This window comes from Tamandua tetradactyla, chromosome 10 (genome assembly GCF_023851605.1).
Source record: "Tamandua tetradactyla isolate mTamTet1 chromosome 10, mTamTet1.pri, whole genome shotgun sequence".
Taxonomy (NCBI): Eukaryota; Metazoa; Chordata; class Mammalia; order Pilosa; family Myrmecophagidae; genus Tamandua; species Tamandua tetradactyla.
The window spans coordinates 19,710,604-19,726,563 of record NC_135336.1 but is presented as its reverse complement, the minus strand read 5'-3'; the positions used below and the strand labels follow the sequence as shown (position 1 = coordinate 19,726,563).

Here is a 15,960-nt window from a genome sequence, read left to right as displayed (position 1 = left end):
GAAGAAATCAAGAAAAAAAATCTATTCACTGTAATAAGTAGAAGAATCAAATATCAGGAATGAACTTTTACATCCTTAGGACTTGTACACAGAAAACTATAAAACATGGTTAAAAGAAATTAAGTAAAACTTAAATAAATGGAAGCATATTCCATATTCATGGATTGGAGGACTAAATATCATTAAAATTTCAATACTACCCAAAGTAATTGATAGATTCAATGCATTCCTAATAAAAATTCCAAAAACTTTCTTTGCAGAAATGGAAAAGCCAACCATCAAATTTATATGGAAGGGCAAGGGTTCCCAAATACCTAGTCATTCTGAAAAAAGAAGAATGAAGTGGGAGAACTCACATTTCCCAATCTTAAAACTTATTACAAAACCACAGTAATTAAAACTGCATGGTACTGGCCTAAGGATAGACATATAGACTGATGGAATCAAATTGACAGCTCAGAAATCAATGCTATACATTTATGGCCAACTGATTTGTGACAAGGTAGCAAAGAGCACTCAATTGGAAAAGAATACTCTCTTCAACAAATGGTGCTGAGAAAACTGGATCTCTGCTTGGAAAAAAAAAAAAAAAGGAGAACTCCTACCTCATACCATATACAAAACCAATTCAAAATGGATCAAAGGCCTAAATATAAATGCTAGAACTATCAAACTCTTAGAAGAAAATATAAGGAAACATCTTCAGGATCTTGTGTTAGTCAGAGGTTTCTTAGGCTTTATACCTGTGCTGGTTTGAAAGGATATATGTAGAAAAGGCATGTTTTAATCAACATCCCATTTCATAAAGGTAGAATAATCCCTATTCAATACTTTATTTTGAAACTGTAATCAGATCACTTCCCTGGAGATGTGATTTATATCAAGAGTGGTTGTTAAGCTGGATTAGGAAGAGGTGGGTCTCCACCCATGTGGGTGGGTCTTGATTGGTTTACTGGAGCCTATAAAAGAGGAAACATTTTGGAGAATGAGAGATTCAGAGAAAGCAGAGCAGAATGACACAGCTACGAGAAGTAGAGTCCACCAGCCACCTTTGGAGACGAAGAAGGAAAATGCCTCCCGGGGAGCTTCATGAAACAGGAAGCCAGGAGAGGAAGCTAGCAGATAATACCGTGTTTGCCACATGCCCTTCCAGATGAGAGAGAAACTTTGACTGTATTTTCCATGTGCCCTTCCACTTAAGAGAGAAACCCTGAATTTCATTGACTTTCTTGAACCAAGGTATCTTTCCCTGGATCCCTTTGATTAGACATTTCTATAGACTTGTTTTAACTGGGATATTTTCTTGGCCTTAGAACTGTAAACTAGAAACTTATTAAATTCCCCCTTTTAAAAGCCATTCTGTTTCTGGTATATTGCATTCTGGCAGCTAGCAAACTAGAACAATACCCAAAGTACAAGAAACAGAAAAAAAATGATAAATGGGACCTCATCAAAACAAAAAACTTTTGTTCCTAAAAGATCTTTGTTTTAGTTTGCTAGCTGCCAGAATGCAACACACATAATGCCACTAGGAACACTGACATGCAAACATCTGTTCGAGAGAGCCCCTGCTTTCAATTCTTTGGGGGTATATATCAAGTAGTGGAATTGCCAGGTCATATGGTTCTTCTATTCTTAGCCTTCTGAGGAAATGCCAAACTGTCCTCCACAGTAGCTGCACCATTTTACATTGCCACTGGCAATGAAGGAGTGTTCCTATTTCTCCACATCCTTGCCAATAATTATTTTCCGTTTTTTTTAAATAGCAATCATTTTAATGTGCATGATATGGCATCTCACTGTGGTTTTTTTAGTTTTGTTTTTTGTTTTATATGGGCAGGCACCAGGAAACGAACCCATGTCTCCAGCATGGCAGGTGAGAACTCTGCCTGCTGAGCCACTATGGCCTGCCCTCATTGTGTTTTTGATTTGCATTTCCCTATGGCTAGCAATGTTTAGCATCTTTTCATGTGCTTTCTGGCCATCTGTATATCTTCTTTGGAGGGACATCTGTTCAAGTTTTTTGCTCATTTTTAAATTAGGTTGTTCCTAGTGGCATTATTCACAATTGCCAAAAGATGGAAGCAACCCAAGTATCATTCAACCTGTGAATGGATAAATAAAATATATATACACACAATGGGAAATTATTCTGCTGTAAAAAGGAATGAAGTTCTGAAATCATGATAAATCTTCAGAATATAAGCTAATTATTTGCTCATTGGATTTTTTTTTTTTTTTTGGTGGGGGGAAATGAGGTTGGAGTAAATAAAGGGAAAAGGGAGAAATTGAGGTGTTTGGGTTTGTTTGTCTTGAATTTGAGGTGATGACCAGACATCAAAGTAGAGAGCCAATGAGGGCTGGCAATATAGGGATGTGCGAGTTTGAAGCTGCTATGTGCCTCAGAAAAGGACAGATTCTTTTAATCCTTTCCTGTGGATGCAGACCTATTGTGGGTGGGAATTTTTGGTTAGGTTATTTCAAGTGAGCTATGACTCACATCTTCTTCTTCTAACAGGATAAATGAGAGAAAAAGTCAAAAAAGCTTAGAGAGAGACACACCAGAGGAGCTGAGAGAGAAAAGCCCTGGAGAACCAAGCAAAGGCCTACAGAAGCTGAGAAAGCCACTGAAGCCCAAAGGGGAAAGCAACAAAACCTGGGAGTGAAGGACCAATAGATGTTGGCCATGTGCCTTCTTACGTGACAGAGGAATCCCAGATACCAGCAGCCTTTCTTCAGAGAAGGTATCCTCCTTTTGATGTCTTAATTGGATATTTTCATGGCCTTAGAATTGTAATTTGTAAGCTAAGAAATCACCATTGTTAAAAGCCAATCCATTTCTAGCATACTGCATTTCAGCAGCTTTAGCAAACCAAAACAAGGTGCTAAGTTCAACAAAGCTGGAGAAGCAGAGATGAGAGCCAACTGAGCAGGAGGGATGGAGGCAGGCTACCTCTGAGGGAGAGAGCACAAAGGAAGGTACTGATAGCAAAGGACTGAGCCCCGTGGTCCCCCTGTTCACTTTAGGGACAGAAGGACCTAGAAGGAAGCCAAGACAGTGCTGTGTTGCAGAAAAATAGGAAAAGACCATTTCAAATCAGTGTAGGTGGGCCAATGGTGGCAAAAGTGGTCAAGAAGAATAAGAAATCAGAAAAGTTCCTGGATTTGGAATCAAGAGGTCACTGAGACTTCAGAGAGAGTCATTTCAACAGAGTACGAAATTCAGCAGAGGCAGGCATGCTTGTCCTACCCCTTTGCCTAGCTCCCTAGCAGTGATCTTGGCCTTCTTATAGCCAAGTGCAAACCTCATCCTCCACCCAGCAGCTATTAGCTCTGCTATTCCAGAACCAGCTCCTACCTGCTAGAAACAGTGCAAGAAAAACCTGTGCCTGTCCCTGCTGTGCTCTGTCCAACAGACCTGCCCCACAGCAAAGGTAAAGTGCCAAAGGAGAGCAGAGTGTGATATGGGCCTTTGAGTAGAGGGTACTACAGAGGGATGCCAGGCAACAGTCTTCCTAGATGACCAAAAATGTTAAGCTTGGAGATGCATCATTTCCTTTTTAAATGCAGAAAGTAGAATTAAAATGTACTGTATGGCACTTTATTTTCTAAATGTATTTTCTCTATATTTGCCTGACTTCAGTAGCAATAAAATCACTTTGGCATGATACTCATCTTACATAAATGAAAATATGAGCCAACAAAATGGCATTTCAGGAGCTTAAGCCAAACAAATGCTGACAGTGTCTTGTTTAAATTAAGTTGTCATGGTATTTAGCTTTTTATAATGATGAAGCTCTGTGTCACTGCCTTGTACAATGATGCTTGTTTTGGAAGAAACAGGAAAGAGGTGGGGAGAAGAAACAGGGGCCTGTACTGGTTGCCTACAGGCTAAGGAATCTGAAGATAAAGAAATGGAGGCAGTGAGTAAGAACTACTTTTATTGTAAGTTTGGAGATGAGAGATGTAGCATCATAGCCTGAGATGGAAGGACACAGTGGAGGGATAGATGTGCTAGGTGAAAAACATGGAGGTTAAATAAAAGTCTGGGGTGGGCCATGGTAGCTCAGCAGATAGAGTTCTTGCCTGCCATGCCGGAGACCTGGGTTCGAATCCCAGTGCCTGCCCATACAAATAAATAAATAAATAAATAAACAAATAAAAAAAAGTCTGCATTCTGTGACTCCCCCAGTCATTCCCCCCATATCCACCCTGCTCTCAGAACTGTGGCTGTCAAGCATGCCCCTGGTAGGAGACTGGAGAGTCCTCTGAAATACATGAACTGTACTAGAAGGACCTACAGAAAATGGCGTTTGGGAGTCTCCTAATTAATGGTGCAACTTGCCACAGGACCACCCCACAGTGATGGGTCCCTATCCCAGCTGCCAACCACTTTGACCATAAGCGAAGCCCTGATGCAGCCTTTCAGGGTTTCAGCATTACATAGGAATAAACAACCAGGGACTACCAGACTTTTGAAAGGAGCTTCCTGCGCTTGGCAGAGAACAAGACATGATTACAGAAAAAAAAGAGGGAGAGGGAGAGGGAGAGGGAGAGGGAGAGGGAGAGGGAGAGGGAAAGGGAGAGGGAGACAGAGAGAGAGAGGGAGAGGGAGAGGGAGAGGGAGAGAGACAGAGAGAGAGAGAGAGAGAGAGAGAGTGAAAGAGACACAGAGAGAGAGAGAGCGAGAGTGAGAGAGAAAGAGAAAGACCTACAATAAAGAGAGCAGGAGAAAATTTCAAAAGAAAATAAAAACCCTACAATTTACAGCCTCAAAAAATCAGAAGGAGATATTATGTCCATGAAACAAGAATAGTATGTGACTTTTAAATTGTCAGAGAACAGCAGAGTTCTTATATTTTAAATCTAAGATAATTAAAATTTAAAAATTCAATGGAAAGCTTAGAAATAAAGTTGAGGAAATAAAGTAGGAAGGGAAAAGAGGATAAATTATACAGAAGATTAAAAGAAAAGAAAAGTAGAGGCTTGAGCCAAGAGCTCACACGTTCATTAGTAAAAGTTCAAGGAAAAGAAGAAAGAGAGAGAGAAAATACAGAGGAAGAAATCATTTGAAAAATCCCATATTAAAAGTACCCAGGTCAATGAATAAAAAATGTCATTATCAAATTTCAGAACATCAGGGATAAACGGACGATCCGAAGTACACTTGAGGTGAAGAAATAGATTACTACCAAGAACAGAAATCAAAATAACGCCAAACTCCTAGATGCCCCTGGATGCTAGAAGATAGAGGAAAAACTGTTTTAGACCTAGATTTTTATATCTACTATCAATCACATGTGAAAGTAGAAATGCGACATCATCAGTCATGAACTGAAGAAGACGATGTGGGATTCAGGAATTGGGATCCAATACCTGGGCAAGGAGAAGGCGAAAGCCAGCACCCCACCTGTACACCAGGCCCCTGGGCCACCCAGCCAGACTGGAAGAGGAGAGGGAAGGCCAAGGAGAACAGCTCAACACAGGGAGCACAGGGAAAAATATCTGTGAGTACTTGAAAGTTCTCTGGAACATTTAAGGGGAAAAATGGTACAAACTTGGAAAATAATCAAACGAATAAAATAGGGTGTGGTGGGTTGACTGGTGGCCCCCAAATATATATCCACATCCCAACCCAAATAAAGTGAATGTGACCTTATTTGGATAAAGAGTCTTTGCATATGTAAGTGAAGGATCTCGAGACCCAATCACCCTTGATGAGCCAGTTGGGACCTATTTCTAATGACAAGCATCCTTATAAGAGACACACAGAGGAAAGACACAAGGAGGAGACAGGGGCAGAGATTGGAGTTCTGCCACCACATACTAAGGAATTCTGGTGCCATTAGAAAGTGGAAGAGGCAAGGAAGGATCCACCCCTAGAGCCTTCAGAGGGAGTAGAGCCCTGCCAACAACTTCATTTTGGACTTCTGGCCTCCAGAACTCTGAGGGAATAAGGTTATGTTGTTTTAAGTCATTGAGTTTATAGTAATTTGTCATGGCAGCTCTAGGAAACTAATGCATAGTGTCAGTTTATTTTCAAGAGAAGCTAAAAGCTATGCAAGAAAAAAGCAGAGTATACAATTTCACCCCAAAATGAGTATTTGTACATATATGTATTACTTTGTATACCTTGTTTTATCATGCTTCATGGTATTGTGCTTCATACATATTATGTGTTTTACAAATTGAAGGTTTGTGACAATTCTGCATTGAGCAGGTATATTAGCACAATTTTCCAATAGTATGTGCTCACTTTGTGTCTCCATGTCACCCTTTCATTAAGGTATGTACACTGTTGTTTTTTTTAAAATCATAATCTATTCCACACTTAATAGGTTACAGTATAGTATAAACATAACTGTTATATGCACTGGGAAACCAAAATTTTGTTTGACTGGCCTTATTGTGACATTTGCTGTGTTGCAGTGGTCTAGAATGAAATTGGTGATATCTTCAAAGCATGTTTTATTAAAATTGACTTTTAAAAGGCAAATGACATATTAGAAAATTTTTTCAGCATATTAAATAAACATTGCCTAGAACTAATAAAACCTAAACAAATACTTTTGTGTTGAAGTAGATGCTATGAGAGAAGAGCATCTATAAAGCATTAAAAAGTAAAGCAACTTGACTTCCGAGAAGACGGCCAACTAGAGTAGTAGCTGGAGATTAGCCCTACTCCATGGAAAAGTTAGAGAAGGGACAGGAGAGCGACTGAGGTGGCGATTCAGGAATGAGGCTGACCTGGGAGAGCCTCCTGACCACACGCAGCAGCCCTGGTTGCAGAGGCTGAGGAACTGAGAGGCAGAAACCTAGAGCCTGGTGCAGAGGCACAGAGCCCGCGGGAGTGCACAGATGGGAGCCAGGGACTATGAAGTAAGCCAGGCCATGTTCCTTGGGTGCACTACCCTCACCAGCACAGCCCCGTGAACAGTGACTCACCCCACACCCCACACACCTGAACCCCATCACCCGCCCCCACTTCCCATGTTCCAGGTGCCCCCATCCCACTAGTCCCTAGTGCACGTGCCTGCCCCAACCCACCCCAAATGCAGCGCAACCCCCCTCTCCTGCACCCCTCCCAAGCATTAGATCCCCCTCCCCATTCCCTGCAGGCTGTTGCCAGAGCATAAAGCCTGCCGGCACTAACCTCCATATCTAGGCTACCCCCGCCCCCTGCCCATAGTGTTGCACAGCCTCACCCTGACCTCCCTGAGCTCCGCACATCCATTTATGGCACTCCCAGGCCCATGCAGGCACACAGCCCCCAATCACATGATTCAGCTCTGGGAATCACACTTTACAGCAGTCGTAGAACCACGCATGCACACAGCCCTCAGCCTCACTTCTCAGCTCTGAGAAAGTGTGGACCTGCACAGCTGGGTCACACCTGTCCCTAATCCATGAAGGCATAACGCCGATCTGGTGCCACAGCTCTACATGTGCACACAAAGAGCCCTGTAACTTAGACCAGCGCACACCAAGTTACACCCCTCAGACCAGCACACTGCACAGCTACATCCTCCCTGGCATCTGGCACCATGTTCAGAAGCATCAGTGTAACATATCCAACCTGCACCCCATCTGCCCTGAAACAAATCACCGTACTGAGTGCTTCACCCTGAGCCCTGCTCCGTGCTATACAACCATCCTGCAAACACAAGGTCTTAGACTACTGAAAGAAATCAACTTCCAAAGCAAATCAATCAAGATATTTACATGTGAAAAAGACAGCAGAAGATCACTAAGTATATCACAATGCAGACAGATATAGCCCTGCCTAACAACCAAATTAAAACACCAGAGGAGATACAGACATTGGAACAACTAATCAAAGATGTTCATACAACTCTACTTAATAAATAAGTGGGATAGCAAATGACACAAAGGAGATCAAGAAGACAGTAAAAGAGCACAAAGAGGAATTTGAAAGAATAAATAGAAAAATAGCAGAAACCACAGAGATTAAAGACTCTGTGGACCAAATAAAAAACATACTAGAGGCACACAACACCAGATTTGAAGAGACAGAAGAAGGAATAAGTGATAGAGAGACAGGATAATTGACTTTGAAGACTCAAAACAGCAAATGGCAAAAAGGATGGAAAAAAATGAATGGGAACTCAGGGAAATGATAGACAAAACAAAGCGCACAAATATAAAAATCATTGGTGTCCCAGAAGGAGAAGAGAGGAGTAAAGGGCTAGGAAGAGTAGGGATGCATTACCACAGACCCTGAAGAAATAAAAGAAATCATAAGAGGATACCTGAACAATTATATGCCAACAAACTAGACAACTTAGATGAAATGGACAAATTCCTGGAGGTACACAAACAAGTTACACTGACTCAGAACGAAATAGATCTCAACAAACCAATCACAAGTAAAAAGATCCAATCAGTCATCAAAAATCTTCCTACAAAGAAAAGCCCTGGGCTTTTTAAAATTCACAGGGGAATTTTATCAAACATTCCAGAAAGAACTAACACCAATCCTGCTCAAACTTTTCCAAAATACTGAGGAAAAAGGAACTCTACCTAATTCATTTTATGAAGCTAATCTCATTTTAATACCAAAACTAGGTAAAGATGCTATAAGAAAGGAAAACTACAGGCCAATCTCCTAATGAACATAGATGCAAAAATTCTCAATAAAATGTTAGCAAATCGAATTCAATGGCACATTAAAAGAATTACACACCATGACCAAGTGGGGCTTATACCAGGAATGCAAGGATGGTTCGACTCAAGAAAACCAATTAATGTAATTCAGCACATTAACAAATCAAAAGAGAAAAATCACATGATCATCTCAATAGATGCTGAAAAAGCATCTGACAAAATTCAGCATCCTTTTCTGATAAAAACATTCCAAAAGATAGGAATCAAAGGTAACTACCTCAATATATAAAGGGAATATATGAAAAACTGATAGCCAGCATCATACTCAATGGAGAGAGACTGAAAGCCTTTCCCCTAAGTACAGGTATAAGACAAGGATGCCCAATGTCACCACTATTATTCAACACTGTGCTAGAAGTTCTAGCTGGAGCAATCAGGCAGGACAAAGAAACAAAAGCCACTCAAATTGGAAACGAAGAAGTAAAACTCTCATTATTTGGAAATGACATGATACTATACTTGGAAGAGCCTGAGAAATCTACAGCAAAGTTCCTTGAACTAATAAATTCAACAAGGTGGCAGGATATAAAATCAATGTGCAAAAATCAGTAACATTTCTATACATAAGCAATCACCTAGCTGAGGAGTCAGTTAAGGAAAAAATTCCATTCAAAATAGCAACTTAAAAGAATCAAATACTTAGGAATGAACTTAACTAGGGAAATAAAGGACTTGTGCACAGAAAACTATATAACATTGCTAAAAGAAATCAAAGGAGATCTAAATAAGTAGAAAGACATTCCTTGCTCATGGATAGCAAGGCTAAGTATAGCCAAGATGCTAGGTCTCCCCACGTTGATTTACAGAGTCAACACAGTACTGATCAAGATTCCAACAACTTACTTTGAAGATTTGGAAATGCTAACTACAAAATTCATCTGGAAGGGAAAGAGGCCCTGAATAGCTAAAAGCATCCTAAAAAAGAAGAATGAAGTAGGAGGGTTAATACTCTCTGACTTTAAAACCTATTATAAAGTCACAGTGGTCAAAACAGCATGGTACTGGCACAAACACAGAAGCACTGACCAATGGAATCAAACTGAGTGCAGAAATAGACCACTAAATCTATGGTTAACTGATTTTTGACAAGGCCCCCAAATCCTCTGAACTGGGACAAAACAGTCTTGTCAATAATTGGACATAGAAGAACAGGATATCAATAGCCAAGAGAATGAAAGAGGACCCCTATCTTACACCCTATACAAAAATTAACTCAAAGTGGATCAAACACCTAAATATAAGAACTAGCACCATAAAGCTTCTAGAAGAAAATGTAGGGAAACATCTTCAAGACCTAGTAATAGGAGGTAGCTTCCTAAACTTTACACCCAAAGCACAAGCAACAAAAGAAAAAATAGATAAATGGGAACTTCTCAAAATCAAATGCTTCTGCACCTCAGAAGACTTTGTGAAAAAGGTGAAGAAGCAACCAACTCAATGGTAGAAAATATTTGGAAATCACATATCAGACAAAGGTTTGATATCCTGTATACTCAAAGAAATCATACAACTCAACAACAAAAGAACAAACGATCCAATTATAAAATGGGATAAAGATATGAATAGGTGTTTTTCTGAAGAGGAAATACAGATGGCTCAAAAGCACATGAAGAGATGCTCATTTTCACTGGCTATAAGGGAAACGCAGATCAAGACTACAATGAGATACCACCTCATACCTATAAGAATGGCTGCTATTAAACAAACAGGAAACTATACATATTGGAGAGGATGTAGAGGAACTGGGACACTTATGCACTGCTGGTGGGAATATATACTAGTGCAGCCAACATGGAATATGGCTTGGCAGTTCCTTAGGAAACTAAATATTGAGTTGCCCTTTGACCCAGCAATAGCACTACTTGGTATATACCCAGAAGAGCTGAAAGCAAGGACACAAACAGACATTTGCACACCAGTGTTCATAGCAGCATTATTCACAGTCGCCAAAAGATAGTAACAAACCAAATGTCCTCATTAGTAATTCAAGAAAAAAATACCTGCAGGTATTCATGTACACTTGTACATACACAGAAGATGACTGGAAGGATACCTACCAATCTCCCTCTGGAGACTAGGAGTGGGAGAATGGAGTGAGGGGAGAAAACTTTCACTTTTTGCTTTATAAATTTCAGAATTAAAAAAAATTTTTACAATACAAAACCATTCCTTTTGTCTTTTATATAAATATAAAGGGAGGGTGGGCCACGGTGGCTCAGCGGGCAGAGTTCTCGCCTGCCATGCTGGAGACCCAGGTTCGATTCCCAGTGCCTGCCCACGTAAAAAGGGAAAAATAAAGTTAGACTTAAGTGTATTTAAAAATATTTTTCTGATTTTAAAAGTAACTGTGGTAGTTTTAAATAGGATGCCTACAAATACTTTAGCACTCCTCTCTTCAAAAGGTAGAAACTAATTTCCCTTCCTCCCTTGAACGCAGGCCAAACTTAATGACTTACTTCTAACAGATCATGGTAGAAGTGGTGCCATGTGACAAGAATGGGTTTTGTTTCTCTCACAGACTGCTGGTTCTGGGGGAAGCCAGTCACCAGATCTCAAGGACACTTACGCAGCCCTCCGGGAAGGCCATGTGGAAAGGAGGCGAGGCCTCCTGTCAACAGCCAATACCAACTTGCCGGCCTTCGAATGTCCCCTAGGAGGCAGGTCCCCCAGCCCCCGGCAAGCCTTCAGATGACTGCAGCCCCAGCCAACCTGGGACTGAACATCAGGAGAAACCTCCAACCAAGAACGACCAGCCAAGCCACACACAAATTCCTGACCCACAGAAAATGCAAGAAATAAATGTCTATTGTTTTACAAGACACTAAATTTAGGGGTGATTTGCTACACAGCAATAAATAACTAATACATGTACCAATCTCTCTCTGGGGAATGGGAGTGGAAAAGTGGAATTAGGCAGGAAACTTCCATTTTTAAGTTTATATATTTTTACTTTTATGTATATATTAGGAGAGTTTGGATTTTTTAGTCCTTTGTATTAAAATAAAGGAAAGAAGCAAAGTTTGGCTTAAGTGTATTTTTAAAATATTTTTCCCTGATTTTAAAGCAATATTAGCCAATTGAAATAAAAGGATGAATAAGATAATACATCCACCTAAAATCTCAGCAGAAGGATAACAGTATTAAACGTGCACATAGTTGCTTCTAGCCTTTTTTCAAATATATGTCTACATCTATGTCTTTTTTTTAAGAGTTGAAATCATTCTGTTAACATCATTTTGAAGATTATGGCCTAGCTTCAGTTTGGATTTTTTAACTACAAAGAAAATAGTCCATATAAAACATCAGTGATACCAAAAACAGATTCTAAAAAAAACAGTTGCTATGGGAATGAATGAAAATAAATTTCACTTTACACTACCACCAACCAATGAACTAACCAGGAGGGAGGAGAAATACTTGGAGTAGGTTCGAAGAGCAGCCAGGAAAACTTCTCATCAGGAAGAAGGAAAATACAGCAACCTAGTGGGGTTTCAGAGGCCAGTAGCATCCCCAGGATATTTAACTGGTTATATCTCTTTCCACAACCAGGTAGATGGAGGAGAACAACATAGCCACTGGTCAATGACTAGAGTGGATTCTCTCCCACACCAAAAATGTTTGCCTTCCAATGGGCAGGTAGGTCTTCTCCAGGATATATAGGTCACCTCTGCAGGGTGGTGCAAGGCCAGAAAAAAATCCCTCTACCCCACACCAAAGGAGATGCTCCAAATATGCAGCAACCTGCAAGGCCAAGCCTCAGCTTATCAGTGTGGACAACACATTGCTCCTGGCCACCCTTCTGTAAAGGGTCAGCACTTTGGGGGAGGGGCCGGGATGACAGAGGGGAGGGGCCGCTCAGGGAACTCGACGCAATGACTGCTTTCCATCAAAAGTATTTAATGGATGCAGCCAGACCCGTATACACCAGGTGAATGAATATCTGAACTTCCCATAACCAACATTTTTACAAAGGAAGAGATTGGTTAGAATACTCATCCGGGGAAGACCTGAAGGAGAAAAGGAGTTACTATCACAGAAAGACAGCACGTGGTGTGAAGGATGCACGTAAAACGAAGATGTTGCTAGGCAGCTCCAGCTTCCCACTATGAGGAAACGACTCAGCTTTAGAGTCAAATATATAGAGTTTTAAATCTCACCTCTGCCATGGATTACCACAAATTCGATGATTTCTGAACCCCAGTTTCCTTACCTGTAAAGCAAGAATAACTGTTTCTACCTCATGAGGTTGTTATGAAATGAAATAAGCCAGGTAAAGTGCTAAACCCAATGGCTGGCATATAAGAAGTACTCAATCAAATATGGTTGCTATAATCACATCATTATCACCACCACAATCATCATTAGAGGTTTCTGTCTGTGCTGAAGGTCTCTTTAAAAAATTTTTTTTTATTGTGAAATATACCATATATACAAAAAAGCAAGAAATTTCCAAGTACATTTTAAGAAGCAGTTACAGAAAAGATTTTAAGTTACAGCTGCATGATTTTTTGGTTTTTTTTCCAGCTGCTCCAAGACACTGGAGACCACCAGAAATATCAGTATAATGATTCAGCAGTCATACCCATTTGTTAAATCCTATCTTCTTTGTCATACTCTTCCTTCACTTTAAAGAACATATATTCATGAAAGCAATAAATTTCAAAGTACATCGCAACAATTAGTTGTAGAACAGATTTCAGAGTTTGGTATGGGTTACAACTCCAGTTTTAGGTTTTTATTTCTAGCTGCCCTAAGGTACTGAAGGCTAAAAGAAATATCAGTTTAATGACTCAGCATTCATACTCATCTGTGAAAAAATAAATAATCCACAGCTGGTAGCCCCACCTTTTCTCTATTGCCATATAAAGAGCCACTGAAATGTAGAACATCAGGCAGTTACTTTTTTCTGCAACACTAAATTTAGTGTTGTATTCCTCAGAATAGCTCTGTACTTTAGAGAGAAACAAAGACTTGTGATGCAAAACCAACTCAAATCACAAAGCTACAAAGTTATGACACTCTGGGCTTCTCACCCAAGGCATAAGAATTTTTTTTTTACTATATGATTCCATTTATACAAAATATACAGAATAGGCAAATCTACAGAGATATAAATTATAGTAGTGGTTGCCTAGGACTGGGGGGGTTGGGGAAGAAATGAGGAGTGACTGCTTATGGGTACAAGGCTTCTTATATTTATGAGGTGATAAATTGTTCTAAAATCAAGAATTTAGGATTAGAGTGGCCAGGCATCCTCGAGGCTGGGAAAAGCCAGAATTAGATTACACAGTGAAAAATTGGTTGCAAATATATGAGACTGTTTGCAAATGGTGCAAAACTGTACCTGGTTGTATACTTTCTTTCTTTAAGCTTAGTTAATAGATTCATATTTTTACTTAAAAAGATTAACACAGAAAATTATATAGAAAAATCAAATACATACCTGTCCTAGCTACCAGAAATAATTGTTAGTATTTGATATATTTACATCAATCCTGTTTTTAAGATCTATTTCCTGCCCCCTTTCAAGTTAATCACTGCTATGAAGCTGATCTGCATACATCCATTTCTAATTTATTTTGTTTTACCTAAATGTTCTATCTTTTTTTTTTCTCTCTAATAGAAAGAAAATAAAAGAAAACTTGGAAAATGAGCTACATGAAAATGTGTGTGTGAAGAGGGTTACCGAGTTTCATCCACTCACCTGGTCCTGAAACAATGCACACTAATTGTAGATAAAGCATACTGGGGAGGAGTTTTGCACACTCATACCATGCATATCTATAAAAGAGTACAGACCACTTTAAGTCCGCATAGCGAACCCCAAAGGCCTTACCTGGGTCCAGGTGTGTGAAAGAGCCCACTATGAAGTCTAGTGTGGACACGGCCAGCAGGAACAGCAGCAGCAGCTGGAGGCGGATTATCCATTTGACACCTGCTAGGTTAATCCCCAGCAAGGCCAGGAGCACTGCAACTGAAATTCCTCGCACAGCCCAGATATTCCTGAAGTCCAACAAATCCGAGATGGATTCGGCAAAGCCAGTAATGTACATGGCACCTGCAACACACTGACAGGCAATACTAGGTAAGAAAAATCAATAAAAGAAGCATCAGAAGCCCAAAGGCCCACTGAGAACTGCTGTCAGATGCATGCACCATCACTAAGGCTTAGCATTTGGGAGCCAGTATAGGAATTCAACAAGACATTCCTACCTGTGAACTCCACCTCAGGCCTCATCTCTGCTCATCTACATCTCTACCAAAAGGGAGAGGAATACCAAGCCCAAACCTAGGGCTGATGGCCAATGATAACTAATATGAAAAAATTATGGGAAGGCTCCACCATGATCAAGATGGCAGAGTGAGACCTTTCAGGGTTCTGACCCCCACTGAACCTCTGAACCAAGAAGCAGCAGAAACATCTTTCTCAAAACTTCAGAAAATGTTAAATGACTGCAGTAACAGGGTAAGCACCAAATCAAGAAAAAGGCTACTTAAAAGTGGTAGGATCTTGTGGGGCCCTGGCTGGCATTTCCCTTACCCTCATCTGCTAGGCATAGAGCTGGCCTGCACTTCCAGTGTAGCACCCTGGCCCCAGTTCTGGAGGGAGCAGAGTAACTCTCATGCACATACTGAGCACTTGTATCTTTGGCCCAGTCTGTCTGGTGGGGGCCTGAGGAACTCGCTGTCCCAGAACTTGCCCTAAATTTAGAAGACAGCTCACCAAGCTCTTCTACAGATCACTGTGGGTGAGCAGTCAAGTCACGCTGCCAGGATCAAGGGATTGTTGGCCATAGGACATATGGTGCAGTGCCCTAGGACCAGGAGGAAAATATTTCCTATATAAGAGGGGAAATTCAGAACTGTGTAAAAAGGGGATTTCCTAGGGCCACTGCAAATACCTAAGATCTGTGCAGAAAGGACTGGGGAGGCCTCTATGCTTTGGCCTGGACATATTCTCTAAACTTACTGTAGTAATAAGTCGTGAAGGAGAACACTTACACGGGTCACTCTGCAAAGACTGGGAAAGGTGTTTCCTTTTCTCCTTCTCCTTTCTTCCCCCCCCCCCCACATTTTCATATTCAAGAAAAGCTCAGTCATAACACTAGCTGAATAAAAGTTTAAGGAACAGATGTCTCAGAGTCTAAACTCTAGTGATAACACATTAAGATATCAAAGTGCCCAGGTTTCAACAAAAGGTTACAAAACATACCAAAAAATAGGAAGTGATGGTCCAGGTGGTTCGGGCTAAGAAGAAGGTTAATGCATTAGAAA

General features: G+C 40.5%; 1 protein-coding gene and 1 long non-coding RNA gene across 9 annotated transcripts in view; one reads left to right on the top strand and one right to left on the bottom strand.

The window, feature by feature from the left end:
- Positions 1 to 15,862, top strand: part of LOC143648294 (uncharacterized) — a 31,838-nt gene extending 15,976 nt beyond the window's left edge. Inside the window, exons 2-3 of one of the 3 annotated variants that reach the window (XR_013158495.1) lie at positions 2,519 to 2,744; positions 14,309 to 15,862. This is a non-coding gene — a long non-coding RNA (uncharacterized LOC143648294). Of the gene's footprint in view, positions 1 to 2,518; positions 2,745 to 5,133; positions 5,476 to 11,203; positions 11,563 to 14,308 lie in introns of those variants that run through there. The other 2 variants (XR_013158497.1, XR_013158496.1) reach the window with 2 other exon arrangements.
- The window catches only part of SLC12A8 (solute carrier family 12 member 8), a 246,961-nt gene that overhangs the window by 123,530 nt on the left and 107,471 nt on the right, over positions 1 to 15,960 (bottom strand). For all 6 annotated transcript variants that reach the window (XR_013158491.1, XR_013158492.1, XM_077118084.1 and 3 more), the window contains exon 5: positions 14,522 to 14,753. Coding sequence is in view for 4 of the 6 variants with exons in the window: in XM_077118084.1 (XP_076974199.1) it covers positions 14,522 to 14,753 (232 nt within the window). In the remaining 2 variants the exon portion in view is untranslated. The remainder of the gene's footprint in view (positions 1 to 14,521; positions 14,754 to 15,960) is intronic.